Consider the following 12,532-nt stretch of genomic DNA (forward strand, 5'->3'; position numbering starts at 1 on the left):
GCCCCAACAGGTCAGGTCTCACTATCCACAGTGTGTTTATCAAAGTGCAACAACATTATATAATGTTTGGTACCTGCGCTAATAGTTCATGATCTTGCTGAGAGCTCAGAGCTCACAACTATTTGCTGAGTTTCGTTTTAGCCATCTTTTGTCACCACCATGTGGCAAATGTGTGAATTATTCTCTTACAGAATATTCTAAAAGTGATCTGGTAATCTTGCTAATTAAGATCATCTAAAAAGCATACAGAAAAAGAAGAACAGTGTGAGAACCAGCTCCTGACTTGCAGGTTGACGTTTTGTGGAAATGATGGAAAGTGGCTGACAGTGGCTGCTCACCAAAACAAGACAAGGTCTCATTTTACAGGAAGTGAAGAACATATGTGAGATGATGTAACTTGCTACTTAAATAATCTCCTCCAGAGCAACTCAGTCTGCAGGCATTGCAAAGGGGCTATCAGGGGGTTCGATGCCCAGTCACATTGCTGTAGTTGTATTAGGTTAAAATAGGTGAGAGAAAACTAAAGGAGCAGTGTTATTAGAAAGACATGAATTATTACTTGTTGAAGGCACTGGCAATAGTCTCTTCACCATCCAGAAATGTATCCAGATCCAGACGATAGCAAGCATAACAAAGTAAATATCACTACTTTTCTGTTTTCTAAGAAACTCCACTCTCAGGCCTGTGTCTGCTCCCTGAATAGGACAAAGAGGAGAAAGATGATGAAGCATCTTTAAAGCTGATCACTTAAATGCAAAGAAAAAAAAAAATCCCCCAAGGGGGAAACTATCACATGACCGACCACCGCAGAGCAGAATGGGTAAGTTCAGTGCCAATTTAACCTACTTTTACTGTAATTTCTCTAAAAGACAGGGACAGCCTTGGCTGCACAAGCTCTCCCACATGGTGCAATATCACGCCGGGCAGTGCCCATGAGGGCAGGAGGAAGGGGAAAGTAGAAAAGATGCTGCATGCAGTTTAGCAGCTAGACATACTTCATCGAATAACCATCAGCCCCTGCAAACCAGACAGTGTATTTCACTTTCAACAGGAAAAATCTTAAGTGTTGAAATAACTCTTTGATTTCACTTCAAGGGCTCGGAGAGAAGCCTTGTTTGCTCATCGCACAAGCCGCAGGACACTCCGAAGGGAACGCTGCGACCTTACAGATTTCTTTCAGACCCGCTGCCCGGACAGGGGCTGGGAGGAGCTCGGGAGGGGTGGAAACCCCCAAGTGCGGGGACCCCGAGGAGACGCCGCTTTAAGGCGGCGCCGGCCCCGGCGGGCAGGTTGCCTTAGCAACCGGCGGAGCCCCGCCCTCCGCGGCTCCCCATTGGCCGGTGGGGCTATATATAGACGTCACTCCCAGGCGCCCTTCCTTTTCGTTCCGCGCCTGCCCGGGCCTCCACACGGCGTTGCCAGCGTGAGTCGGGGCCGCCGGCCCGGGGGGGGCTCGGGGGCGGCGGGAGTGCGTGCGCCCCGCGGCGCGAACGGCGGGCCTGTGCGCGCCTCTCTCCGCGGTGCCGGCGGCTGGGCCGGGCCGAGGCGCGGGGAAGGCCAAGGCCTGCCGGACGGCGGGAGGAGGCGGCCGCCGCGGCCAAGATGGCGGCTGGCGCTCCTGGCCCGGGCCCTCGTGGGGCGGCGGGAGGTGGCTGAGCCGGGTGCTTGTGCCTGCAGGTTCCCTGTCGTCGCTTCCAAAGGGAAACTCCACAATGTCCGGAGGTCTCGATGTCCTGCAGATGAAGGAGGAGGATGTCCTCAAATTCCTCGCTGCCGGGACCCACCTGGGAGGCACCAACCTCGACTTCCAGATGGAGCAGTATATCTATAAAAGGAAAAGCGATGGTAAACCCGTAGGATGGGTGGCCCTGGGTGGGCAGCTGGGGTTTTGTGGGCACAGCAGAGCGAAGCAGGAAAGTGCTCATGCTTCAGCTCTCTAGCCGTTTCTCTATGGCCTGAAACGTGCAGACGTCCTTGATGATCGAGTCATGTTACTCGGAGAAGTAGAATGAAAGATGGATTTCAGAACTTGGTAAATCAATCACACTTATATTCGGGCACTTTTGCTAGTTCTTGACTATAGTAACAAAATGGTTTTAATGCCTCAGGAGTGGTTTCTGCTGCTTTGTTTTGTTCTGTTTGCATTGTTCTCTAGTCTGAGCTGCACCCTATTAAAAGATTGCAGCTCATACCAGGCCCTGGTTCATGTTGATAGGTTCTGGAAGTGTGCTATATTAAAACCATATGGAAGGATTTTCCTTGAAATAGCTTTCCACTAACTAGAATTTTGCCATATGACAAGTTTAATGGCAGGAGAGTGCTGTCGTGTTTGGGATCTTGTATTTACTGGTTGCTCTAAAGCCTTTTGTCACAAATAGGTATTTACATCATCAACCTGAAGAGGACCTGGGAAAAGCTCCTCCTGGCAGCTCGTGCCATTGTTGCCATTGAGAACCCAGCTGATGTGAGCGTCATTTCTTCTAGAAATACTGGACAGGTATGGACATTTATTGGTCATGAGGCCTGCAGTCTTGGGAGCAGGACTCTTGCCATGCATCATTGCCTGCCAGTGACAGCTTGATGATAAAAGGGAGTAATGTGAATTTTGGCTCTAGGAACACTTTTTTGCAAGCATGTTTCTTGTGTTGTACTTGCAGCTTAGAGCAGATCAGTTGAAACCCACTCCCCATTACCGTAGTTGTGAGGTGTTTGATAACTTGTTTCTCTTTCATATTCTCCTTTGGGTACTTCGTGTTGGATTTCTGGCATATTAGTGGTCAGACCCCTGGTGCCCTCCCTGCCCCGCCAGTAATTCTGTGAATCATTGGCACTGCTTTTTGGGGACAGTAAGTGCCTGATACAAAAGTCTTCAAAGAAATCATTTGCTCTGTTATTGAGCAAGGTAGAGTAACTAGAGTATTTTAAATTTTGTCTCTAGATTTTTAGCAAAAAAATTCTGTCTTAGAAGGAGACATGGCCTTAAAATAAAACCTAATTAGCCACTGAAGTTTTATCTGTGAGTTTAGTTTCTTTGGACTAATGGAGGCAGTGCCACAAATATTCAGGGAGACTGTGAATGGCATGGGGTGGATTTACAAAAGAAAAGCTTGGGTTCCTGTGGGCTCGACCTGCACACTGTTAAAGCTTGATGCTGAGGTCAGTTTCTGGCCGATGAGCTCTCAAGTGTCGGAAGTGTGCTACAACAAACCGGATGGCAGGGTTTTCGCTAACGCCAGGAGAGGAGCTCCCTCTATGATTGGAGTTTGATAGTAGGCCCTGCCACATGCCTGAGAAGTCGAAAGCTGTTGCCAGTAAGAACTGCCAACTGCAGTTTTAATGGACACAGCTACAGTTTGTGTATTTACTACTGAGCTTTTCCTGTAGTTCCTGAAGTTATGCTACTGGATAATGAAAAGATGTAGAAATAATGGAAGAAAATTGGTTTTGCTTTTTTCATAGGCTGTTTGTTTTATCCCCCCCTTTCATGATTTGATTGAGACTTTTGATTACGAGTAGAGCTTGTGAATAACTTCAGGAAAAAAAAGCTTTTTTCTGTGTCCTGACTTCCTGCTTTGCCAGTGGATATGATCTTTTTATTAACTCCTGGTGTTGATGTAGCTATTTTCAGAAACATTTTTATTTTGTCTCGTTCTGAGTTCAGAGGTGGTGGTGAGCCCTGATTTTGCAGGAATTGAAACAAACAGTTCAACTAAATTTTGTGCGTGTTCACTGACAGTGTACCTGGGTGACTAGGTTGAAATGCAGTTTTCCTGCTTCACCCTTGCTGTGGTCCATTTTGCAGCGTGCTGTTCTGAAGTTTGCTGCTGCCACTGGGGCTACTCCTATTGCTGGACGTTTCACCCCCGGTACCTTCACGAATCAGATCCAAGCAGCTTTCCGTGAGCCACGACTCCTGGTTGTTACGGACCCCCGGGCTGATCATCAGCCGCTGACAGAGGCATCTTACGTCAACATCCCCACCATCGCACTCTGCAACACCGACTCCCCGCTGCGCTACGTGGATATTGCTATTCCCTGCAACAACAAGGTAATGGCTTTGTTGTAGCCTTCAAAGCTGCTTCCTCCAGGTCATGCGCTAGGTTGCAAGATGGATGCTTTCTGCAGGGGAGGGTTGTCTTGTGTCTGACATCTCTCCCAGGGTGACGAGCTAAATAAGGCCTGTTGCAAGCTAGCAGGTGGATGGGGAGGTGAACTGCACACAGTTGGAGCTTGGAGCTGAGGCCAGTTTCTGGCCAAGGAACTCTCAAGTGTAGGACGTGTGCTATAGTAACCTGGCAGGATTTTTCGCTGACGCCATGAGGGTCTTTGTGGCCCAATGAGTGGAGTTTGATAGTCATTCTTGCCACAGTTTATGAATAGGAATGAAACTGATGAAGATGCTGCTCTGAAACATTGCCTTGCCAGAAACCACCTGACAGGTAAAGTCTGGGAAGATGGGACCTCTATCTAGATGCCATTCACCAAAACTAATGTAAGCCAAATCTAAGCATGTGTGTAAGATTTGCCCATTTGGTCAGGTTTTCTATTTCTTCATTCTGGCAAATGTGATGGGCATAATCCCTGTCTTTTGGACAAGATTCATGGAGTAGTGAGAAGTATGAAACTCTGTAACAGAGGAATTGCTTCAGGCTCTTCTGTGTACAGCAAATGCAGATGCTGGTGATTGAACTGCACTGTCATTTCTGCAGAGATCTGAAAGTGTCACTGGGAACTCAAAAAGTTGCCCTTGACAAGTCTGGGGCATTAGCAAGTAATGTCTTTCTCCTGCCAAGCACGAGCCTTGGATTGTGTGCAAATAAGTCTTTTGCTCTTTTGAAGAAGAAAGGTGTTTTCAGAGGTTTAGCTTTACAGCAAATCTTAGGTACTTTCTTCTGTTCCAGGGAGCCCATTCAGTGGGTCTGATGTGGTGGATGCTGGCGCGGGAGGTCCTCCGCATGCGTGGCACCATCTCCCGTGAGCACCCGTGGGAAGTCATGCCTGACTTGTACTTCTACAGGGATCCCGAGGAGGTAGGAGGCCTGTGGCCCTAGGAAGTGTGTCTCTGTGAGGTGTCTTGCCTTGTGCTTCTGCCCCTGTGGTTCTGTGTGCCTGCTGCTGAGGACAGGTTTTGCTGATACAATAATTGCACTTCACTCTTGAAAGTGATGGTTGGGTGATTTGTATTGTCTGGTGTGTGGTAGTGAGGGTGGTGAGGGGTTTCTGGGAGACTTAGGCTGCGCTCTTCCATTGCAGATTGAAAAGGAGGAGCAGGCTGCTGCTGAGAAAGCAGTTACGAAGGAGGAGTTCCAGACAGAATGGACAGCCCCAGCTCCTGAATTCACCGCTCCTCCTCAGCCTGAGGTTGCAGACTGGTCTGAGGGAGTGCAGGTCCCGTCGGTGCCCATCCAGCAGTTCCCCACGGGTCAGTTTGGGGGGTGTCTGTGGGGAGGGGGCTGTGTGGTGAGGTGGATGGGAAGAGCTGGGGTGCACTAAGTGTTCTTGTCTTTGTAATTGCAGAGGACTGGAGCGCCCAGCCTGCCACTGAGGACTGGTCAGCAGCTCCCACCGCCCAGGCTACTGAGTGGGTTGGCACGGCCACCGAGTGGTCTTAACGTCGGTCCCGCTGTACTGTGAGAGAAATAAAGACCGGTTTAATACACTCCGTGTTTGGCACTGCTTTTTAAAACTTGGTGGCAGGTGAAATACATGAGTAGGTCCTCAGCCAAGGGTGGGGGGTGATCTGTAAACTGCTGCTTCACCCTGTTGGGTGGGGCTGGGGGTTGTGGGCTGCTGCCCTCTGCGCCCCAGCGGGTTACAGCCCCTGTGCCCGGAGCCGGTTTTCCATTTCCCCTTGCTCTGTGCCCACTGGTGATGTGGCAGCTCCCTGTTGGCCAGCAAAGGCTGCAGGAGGACATCACCGGGTGACGTGCGGGTGGGGCTGGCTCTCCCGCCACTCCCTGTGTGCCGGGAGGGGGAAGCTGGGCTCCCCCAAACGGGGTTTTTTGTGGCCCCTGGCTGGGGTGTCACTGGTTTGTGGGTGAGGTGGGGTCTTGTGGCTGCATGGTGTGGAAAGGAGAGCCCTTGAGTGGGAGCTGCTCCCCTGGTGAAACACCAGTTCTGGCATCCATGTTACTGATTCTGTCCTCAAAAACCACGTAATCCTCAGAAAAAAAATTAATCTGCTTTAACTGTTTTGAGGATTATATTTCTGTGGTTAATAGCAATAACGAGAGGTAGACCCTTCACCAAGAGAAATGAGGGGTTTGTTCGTTGGAGGTGAAGATGTGTTCAAGTTGGATCCCTTTTTCCACATTGTTGTGGTCTCAGTATTCTCCTTTTTCTACCTTCAGTGATGCCAATCAACCTGTAGAGAATGTTTTCCCTTAGTGTGTGTGCTTGTTTGCTTTTAGTAATGCATATTAGCAGTAAAAAAAATCTAAGGCAAGCTATGGATATTATTGCAGAATATCTGTCCAAAGGCAGCTGAACTTTTTCCTGTTGCCTTTACCTATTCGATGCAAGGCAGCGAAAGACTTTGTTAATAATGAACAGCTTTTAGCCAAGAGGCACGTGAGCACTTTACTGTGTGGCCCTGAGAGGGCCCTTCCCATTCTGTTTGTGTGCTGTGTTCCTTGGATGTGTGTCTCTGGCATCCAGCACCCAGTACAGTGGGAGGCTCCTTCCTACTGCCCGAGGTCTATCACCGTGTGTCAGAGTGGGGTGAGAGCCTGTTGGCTTCGGGACGCTGGCTGGGTGCTGTCCCTGCGTCGGGGACAGCCTGTACAGCAGCTGCTGATACACTCCCCGGTTCTGAGATTGCCCAAAAGAGCTTGTTGCCCTGGTCTTTCTTTTCACCCTTCCACATTAAAAGTTTCCAAACTCGGAGCACAGGCTTACTGCTCTGTACTCTGAATTTCTGCTATTACTGTTTCACCGTTGTCCCTTTATCTGTTTTGTAACCTCCTTCATGTGAATATGTTGCAGTTACTGGGAATATAGCAGTCATCAGGCAGCTCCGGTGTGGGTGATGGTGCTGTTTTAATCGCTGCATCAGAGTACTTGTTACTGAAGTATTTCTGCCACATGGTTGTTTTCATCTAAAGATTTCCTAAAGTATCACTGACTTTTATGGTAAGCGTCTTTTTTAGACCAAGAGCTGCCAGTGAGAGGTGGATCCATGCAGCCTGGGGAAAGAGATCAGGAGGCAGATCTCTGCATGTGGATTCAGAAATACCTTTTGGGGATAACTGGGGTGGAGCGGGAGAGCTCATTTGACTGGAGCTCTGCAGAGGGGGTGAACAGCAGCCCTTTAGAAAAGGAGGCAGCCCTGGCTGCAGCAGCAGAGGGCACATTGCAGGAAGGCTGTGCTCCTCAGCATGCCAGGGACAGGGGAGGAGAGGCCTCAGCACGGCGGCAACAGCAGAGACATCCCAGGAGATCTTACATCTGCCAGAGCTTCCCCTGTGGCAAATACCTGGTGGATATGATCTACTGAGGCAGTGCAGAGGGGTAGGAAGAGGAGCCAGGAGCAAATCCTAGAGACTGGCTTGTTTATTGTAATTTTTTTTTTTTGGCAAATGCAGTGTTGATGTTGAAAAAAAGAAAGTAGACAACTCGTAACCATGTTCTGGGTTGGTCTGATCTGACCCAAGATAGCTTAGGCCGAAATCTCCATGCAGTGGAAACAATTTCTTTCCCTCAAGGGTCTGGCAGCGTTCCCTTTCTCCACGACCTTCTCTTTGGTTTGGGTTGGTTGAACTGGGCTAGATACACTTTTTCGGATAGCCTTTCTCTTCCACGTTTGGTCTTAGCAGGAGCTAGCTGATGTTGCTGAGCACCACAGAACCCCTCTGGAGAAATGAGCTGTGGAGTCCTTGCCAATATGCTCCTATGCGATCCATGAATCTCATATACACATGAGCTTTCTAATTCCCTCCCTAATTTATGTGCCCCCATTCACAGATGTTCCTTTTCCTCTCCAGTCATTTCTATGCCCAAATAATCACATGATATTTTTAATATCCAAGTATTGTTGTAGGATTAAATCAAGGCTTTTCTTTCACAGGAAGCAAAGGGTTTTATGCACTGTTGAAGAGACTCAGCTCTGTTTACTTAAATGCAAAGTCCCACTGCAAAAATGTTCCACTTTTTCCATCTCTAGGCTGTTTTGCTTTGTGAAACAAAATGATTGGATGATCAATGCTGTCTTTTAAGGGTCTGGTATACTCATATTGTAAGCATGTTTGCAAAAATCAGTGTGCAACATGTAAGTATGCAAGGGGAAGTGAGTTGTGTATGTGTTTGATGAATTCACCTTGCTGCTCCTCTTAGGAAGCTTCCTCCCCACCCAGGAATGCCAGCATGCAGTTGGAGTGGATCTCGTCATTTTAATATTTTCTTTTTTCCTTTCTTGGGTTGATAGCACCCTGGTGCAGAGAGACTTTGCATGGAGTAAAGCACATGGTAAATCCGCCATTGTCATGAACTCAGCGCTCTGCAAATCTTGAACCTTCTCAGGACAGGTGAACCCTGTCATCTTGAATATGTACATCCTAGCAGAGGAAGAAAAACACTTCAGATTTGCATCATTATCGCTGTAGGACCAGGGAGTTGGCTGGGGCATCTCCCCACTGCCCTGCAGCTTCCAGGGAGATACTGGCCAGCATTTCAGGCAAGATTTCTTTCCTTTAGCGAATGCTCGGCACTACCAGCTCCCAGCCCTGTTTGTGAAAACCACAAAGCCTCTGAGTTTGTGAAAACCTCATCTGCATTGAATCTGTGTGACAGGTAAAGGTAGAACAGTGCGTTACAGCTGTATGTAGCGACAGGAATGAAGAACATCCTCGATGATCAGCCCTGCAGAGAGGCAGGCTGTGGTAAACACCTTGGGCGTGAGCACAGTCTTGCTGTGTAGAGTCTCAACCGCAACTGATTCTTTGAATTTCTTGCTTCCTGGGACACTGATTTCTGAAGCTGTTTTTACTTGCTCTTTTAATACTTGTATTTATAAGAACACTCACTGCCATTTTTCTACTGTCCAACTTTGAAAGCATGTCATTTTTATTTATACCTGTTCCTTTATACATTCAGTAGTCACTGATGAATAAAGCTACATAATGAAGATTTTTTTATCTCTGTAGTTGAAAGAACGTATCTTTTCTGTGCTGCTGCTTAAAACCTCAGTTTAAAAAGTCTGAGTTTAAACCTCAGTTTAAAAAGCCTGAGTTTAACTAGTGTGTCTCTTCTCATGTGACAGTCCTACATATTTATGTCAGTGTTTGTTTCACTGGCTACAAGATTATTGTTTTTACTAGTGCTGTTCAAGCAGAAATAAATCCTCTAAAGAACATGGCATGCATCCTTTGAAATGATGGCTCCCTAACCCTTCTTCGAAGGCCAGAGTAACCTGCTTTGGTACAAAATCTTTGTGTTTATTTTAAATGCCATTGCACTATGCCCAGCAGGGTTCCTCGGGCTGAGTCACACAGCTAGCTCTCCGTTTGGGTATGGAGTCTTGCCAGTGACTCTTAGGCAGAGTGAGGTGTGTGCATCTAGCACAGACTGCCTGTCAGTGGCCTCCTCTGCCCACCACCCTCAGTGCGGGGGTTTGGGTGTTATCAGCAGGCAGCTCAGAAGAGGAGGGAGCAGGGCACGTTGTATGAGTCCCAGCTGGATGTTAAGGACTGAATCAAGGAACCTTTCAGGTGGTCAAAGGGACTGTACACCTACCCACTGTATATATGGGTTAGGGTAAGGTTTAGACTTAGGGTTAGGCAAAGCAGGGAGCGCAGCGTGGGAAGAAGCATGGCACGTTGTAAAACGGAGCTGGTCTGTTGTGTGGACAGTCATGTCACGCTGGGACAAGCTTCTGCTGTAACCAGGCACACCGGCACTGCTCATCCCTGCGCCGTGGCTGGAAATGTCAGGGTGTGGCTGTACAGCCTGGAAAGCTGCTGTGAAGCTCTATTTCTCACCTCTAATGCTGAATTTGTTAGGGATGCCCAAGAAGCTGGTTCTGGTCCCAGAGGCTGTATGCTACCTCACCTCTACAGAGCTGAGGGGATGCAGAGAGTGAAGGAGAGGGTCTGGGTATTTGCCTTTTGGTCTGAACTAGCTCAGGATGCCATACCAGCCTTCTGCTGCTCTCAGACACAGGCATGTTGTTGTGGTTTAAACCCGGCTGGCAGCCAAACACCATGCAGCTGCTTGCTCACTCTCCCCCACCCCCGGGGAATGGGGGAGAGAGTTGGAAGGGTAAGGAAGCTCGTGGGTTGATATAAAAACAATTTAATAACGGAAATAAAATCAAAATTATAATGATAATAATAGAAAATACAAACGAGTAATGCACAATGTGATTGCTCACCACCCACTGACTGATCCCCAGCCTGTTCCCAGCTAGCGATCCCAGAGAAGAGAGAATCCTGAAACCACCATCCTGGAAGCCTGAGTGAGCTTCCCCATCAACCCTTTATATACTGAGCATGACGTTAGGTGATATGGAATATTCCATTGGCCATTTTGGGTCCATTGTTTTGGCTATGCTCCCTCCCAGCTTCTTGTGTACCTGCGCACTAGCAGGACATGAGAAGCTGAAAAGTCCCTGATTTCTTAGCAACAACTAAAAACATCTGTACATTATTAACATTCTTATATCAAATCCCATACTGAATCCAAAACACAGCACTATTCTAGCTACTAAGAAGAAAGGGAAAAAAATAAATTAGCCTGCTCTCAGCTGAAACCAGGACACGTGTTAAAAAAGCGATTTTTGAGGGGCAGGCAAACCCCCGAGCATCGCTCCCGCCTGGCAGGTGTCAGGAGGGTGATGGCGGTGGGTTTCACAGCTGCAAAACGCGAGGGTGCGGATCATTCCCAAAACCCCGGTAGATGGAGCTGTCATTCCCGGTTTGCCGGTGTTTCGGCTGCTGCTGGCAGCGTGGCCGGAGAGCTGGCCTGAGCGAGCGGGCACTGGCTGAGGAAAGGGTGGTCAAAAGCTGCTTTGCAAGCACACCTGGGCCTTTTGGGGTGACTCCCTGTGGTGAAAGAGATCTCCTGCCCCTCCTAAACATCCCAGCTGCCATTCAGTGCTGTGGGAGAGACTTAATACCCTTGAGGATCCCCTGGCTGGGGGGGTAGTGGAGAAGTGCCTTCAGCGCCAGCCTCCATCTATTGCGGTTGGAGCAGAGCTGGCCCAGCCGGCGCCTGCCTGGCTTTTTGACTTCCCTGTAGCAGCATGGTGCCCTCTCACAGGGATCATAATACACTTTTTGTAAAAAAACCCCAGACCCCACTTGTTTTCTATAATTTGTTGCCTCCATGCTCAGCTGCAAAACCTTGATCTTGCTTTTAATTTCCCTAAGGGAGCAAGTGTGAGATGCTGCTGGCTTCCAGTGCAACGGAACACAGGGCTCCTAGTTGAAGATGCCTTGGAAACTTTCTAGCTTGTCTGTCCGGCTTGGCTTATTGCTTCCAGCATTTCTAGAGTGACTTGTCTTCTCATTAGTACTGCCCAAGCTCACAGATACAGAATTCACTGCACCCGTTGGCTTTGCTTAAATAGGAAAACATTAAGCAGTACATATAGGCAGGGAATTGGAGTGTGTTCTGTTTTCCTTTACTTGTTATTTTGTTGTTAGAGGCTCTAATTTGAGAGGCAAGATACTAAACAAAAAAAAAAAAAAAAAGGCCGCCACCACTTCCACTCCACAGCATCTTTTCTGGAGGTTCGTTTAAGCCACATGCCTGCTCCCAGCTGGGTAAGGTTCTACCAGTCCCAGGTGCCAGGGACTAGAGTGTCTCCTCCCCTTTGCTCATAAGGTCTGGTGTGGGGTAGGAGTGAGTATGCTTTTGGCTTTTCTTCTTGATTTTGTGAGGCAAAGCTAGTTTGTCTGAATGCTGTAAGCAGTTAGAGGTTCTCCATCAGCTCCTTCAGGAGGGCTGAGAAGTCTAGCAACTAGTTTTTTTTGATTTCAAGGGTTCAACCCTTTGAAAAGTTTTGTGATTAATTTTAAGTCTTACTTTTGTTTGCCTAAGCATGGCTTGGATTCCTCTTTGACTTCTAGGCTGTTCCTACACCTTGTTTTAAATTTTGTTTTCCATCTGTGAAAGCTATGTGTTTTTGTTTCAAAATGAGAACTGGAACTTCTTGAACCATACCTTGAATATAGAAGCAGGAACTTCATTAAAATGTCAAATATGAAACTTTTGATATAAAATGCTGCAAGCTATTGATGCTACGAGTTATCAACACTGCGTGGTGCCCAGCTGGGACAAGCACTCTGTGGAGGCATTCTTTTGCGGTGACAGCGTGGTCTGTGCTGGCTCTGTTCCCCTGGGATCCGGGAGATGGAGGTTGCTTTGTTCAGGTAAGCGTCAAACCTTTGTGTTTATGTAATTTTTATTTTACATCTTAGGAGTCTGTTCTTTTACCATTACAAGAATAGTGGATTGACTTTCCCTTCTAGTATCTGGTTGGCAGGCACCTGTGCTAGAGCAGAGCATCTCTCAGCTGACTGCAGCCTGGGAAAGG

At 48.0% G+C, this 12,532-nt stretch overlaps 1 protein-coding gene and 2 non-coding genes across 3 annotated transcripts; all 3 read left to right on the forward strand.

Annotated features, from left to right (window-relative positions):
- Nucleotides 1-1,320: 1,320 nt before the first annotated feature.
- RPSA (ribosomal protein SA) lies at nt 1,321-5,659 on the forward strand. Its single transcript, XM_074859060.1, has 7 exons — nt 1,321-1,423; nt 1,678-1,845; nt 2,379-2,497; nt 3,803-4,048; nt 4,902-5,030; nt 5,254-5,422; nt 5,518-5,659. The coding sequence occupies exons 2-7, from the start codon at nt 1,713-1,715 to the stop codon at nt 5,610-5,612; spliced, it is 891 nt and encodes a 296-aa protein (XP_074715161.1). The 5' UTR covers nt 1,321-1,423; nt 1,678-1,712; the 3' UTR covers nt 5,613-5,659.
- Nucleotides 3,128-3,287, forward strand: LOC141935123 (small nucleolar RNA SNORA62/SNORA6 family). The gene has a single exon (XR_012626468.1). It is a non-coding gene; the product is annotated as a small nucleolar RNA SNORA62/SNORA6 family (small nucleolar RNA).
- Nucleotides 4,213-4,371, forward strand: LOC141935129 (small nucleolar RNA SNORA62/SNORA6 family). The gene has a single exon (XR_012626469.1). It is a non-coding gene; the product is annotated as a small nucleolar RNA SNORA62/SNORA6 family (small nucleolar RNA).
- Nucleotides 5,660-12,532: the final 6,873 nt, after the last annotated feature.

Source organism: Strix uralensis, chromosome 1 (assembly GCF_047716275.1).
Source record: "Strix uralensis isolate ZFMK-TIS-50842 chromosome 1, bStrUra1, whole genome shotgun sequence".
Classification (NCBI taxonomy): Eukaryota; Metazoa; Chordata; class Aves; order Strigiformes; family Strigidae; genus Strix; species Strix uralensis.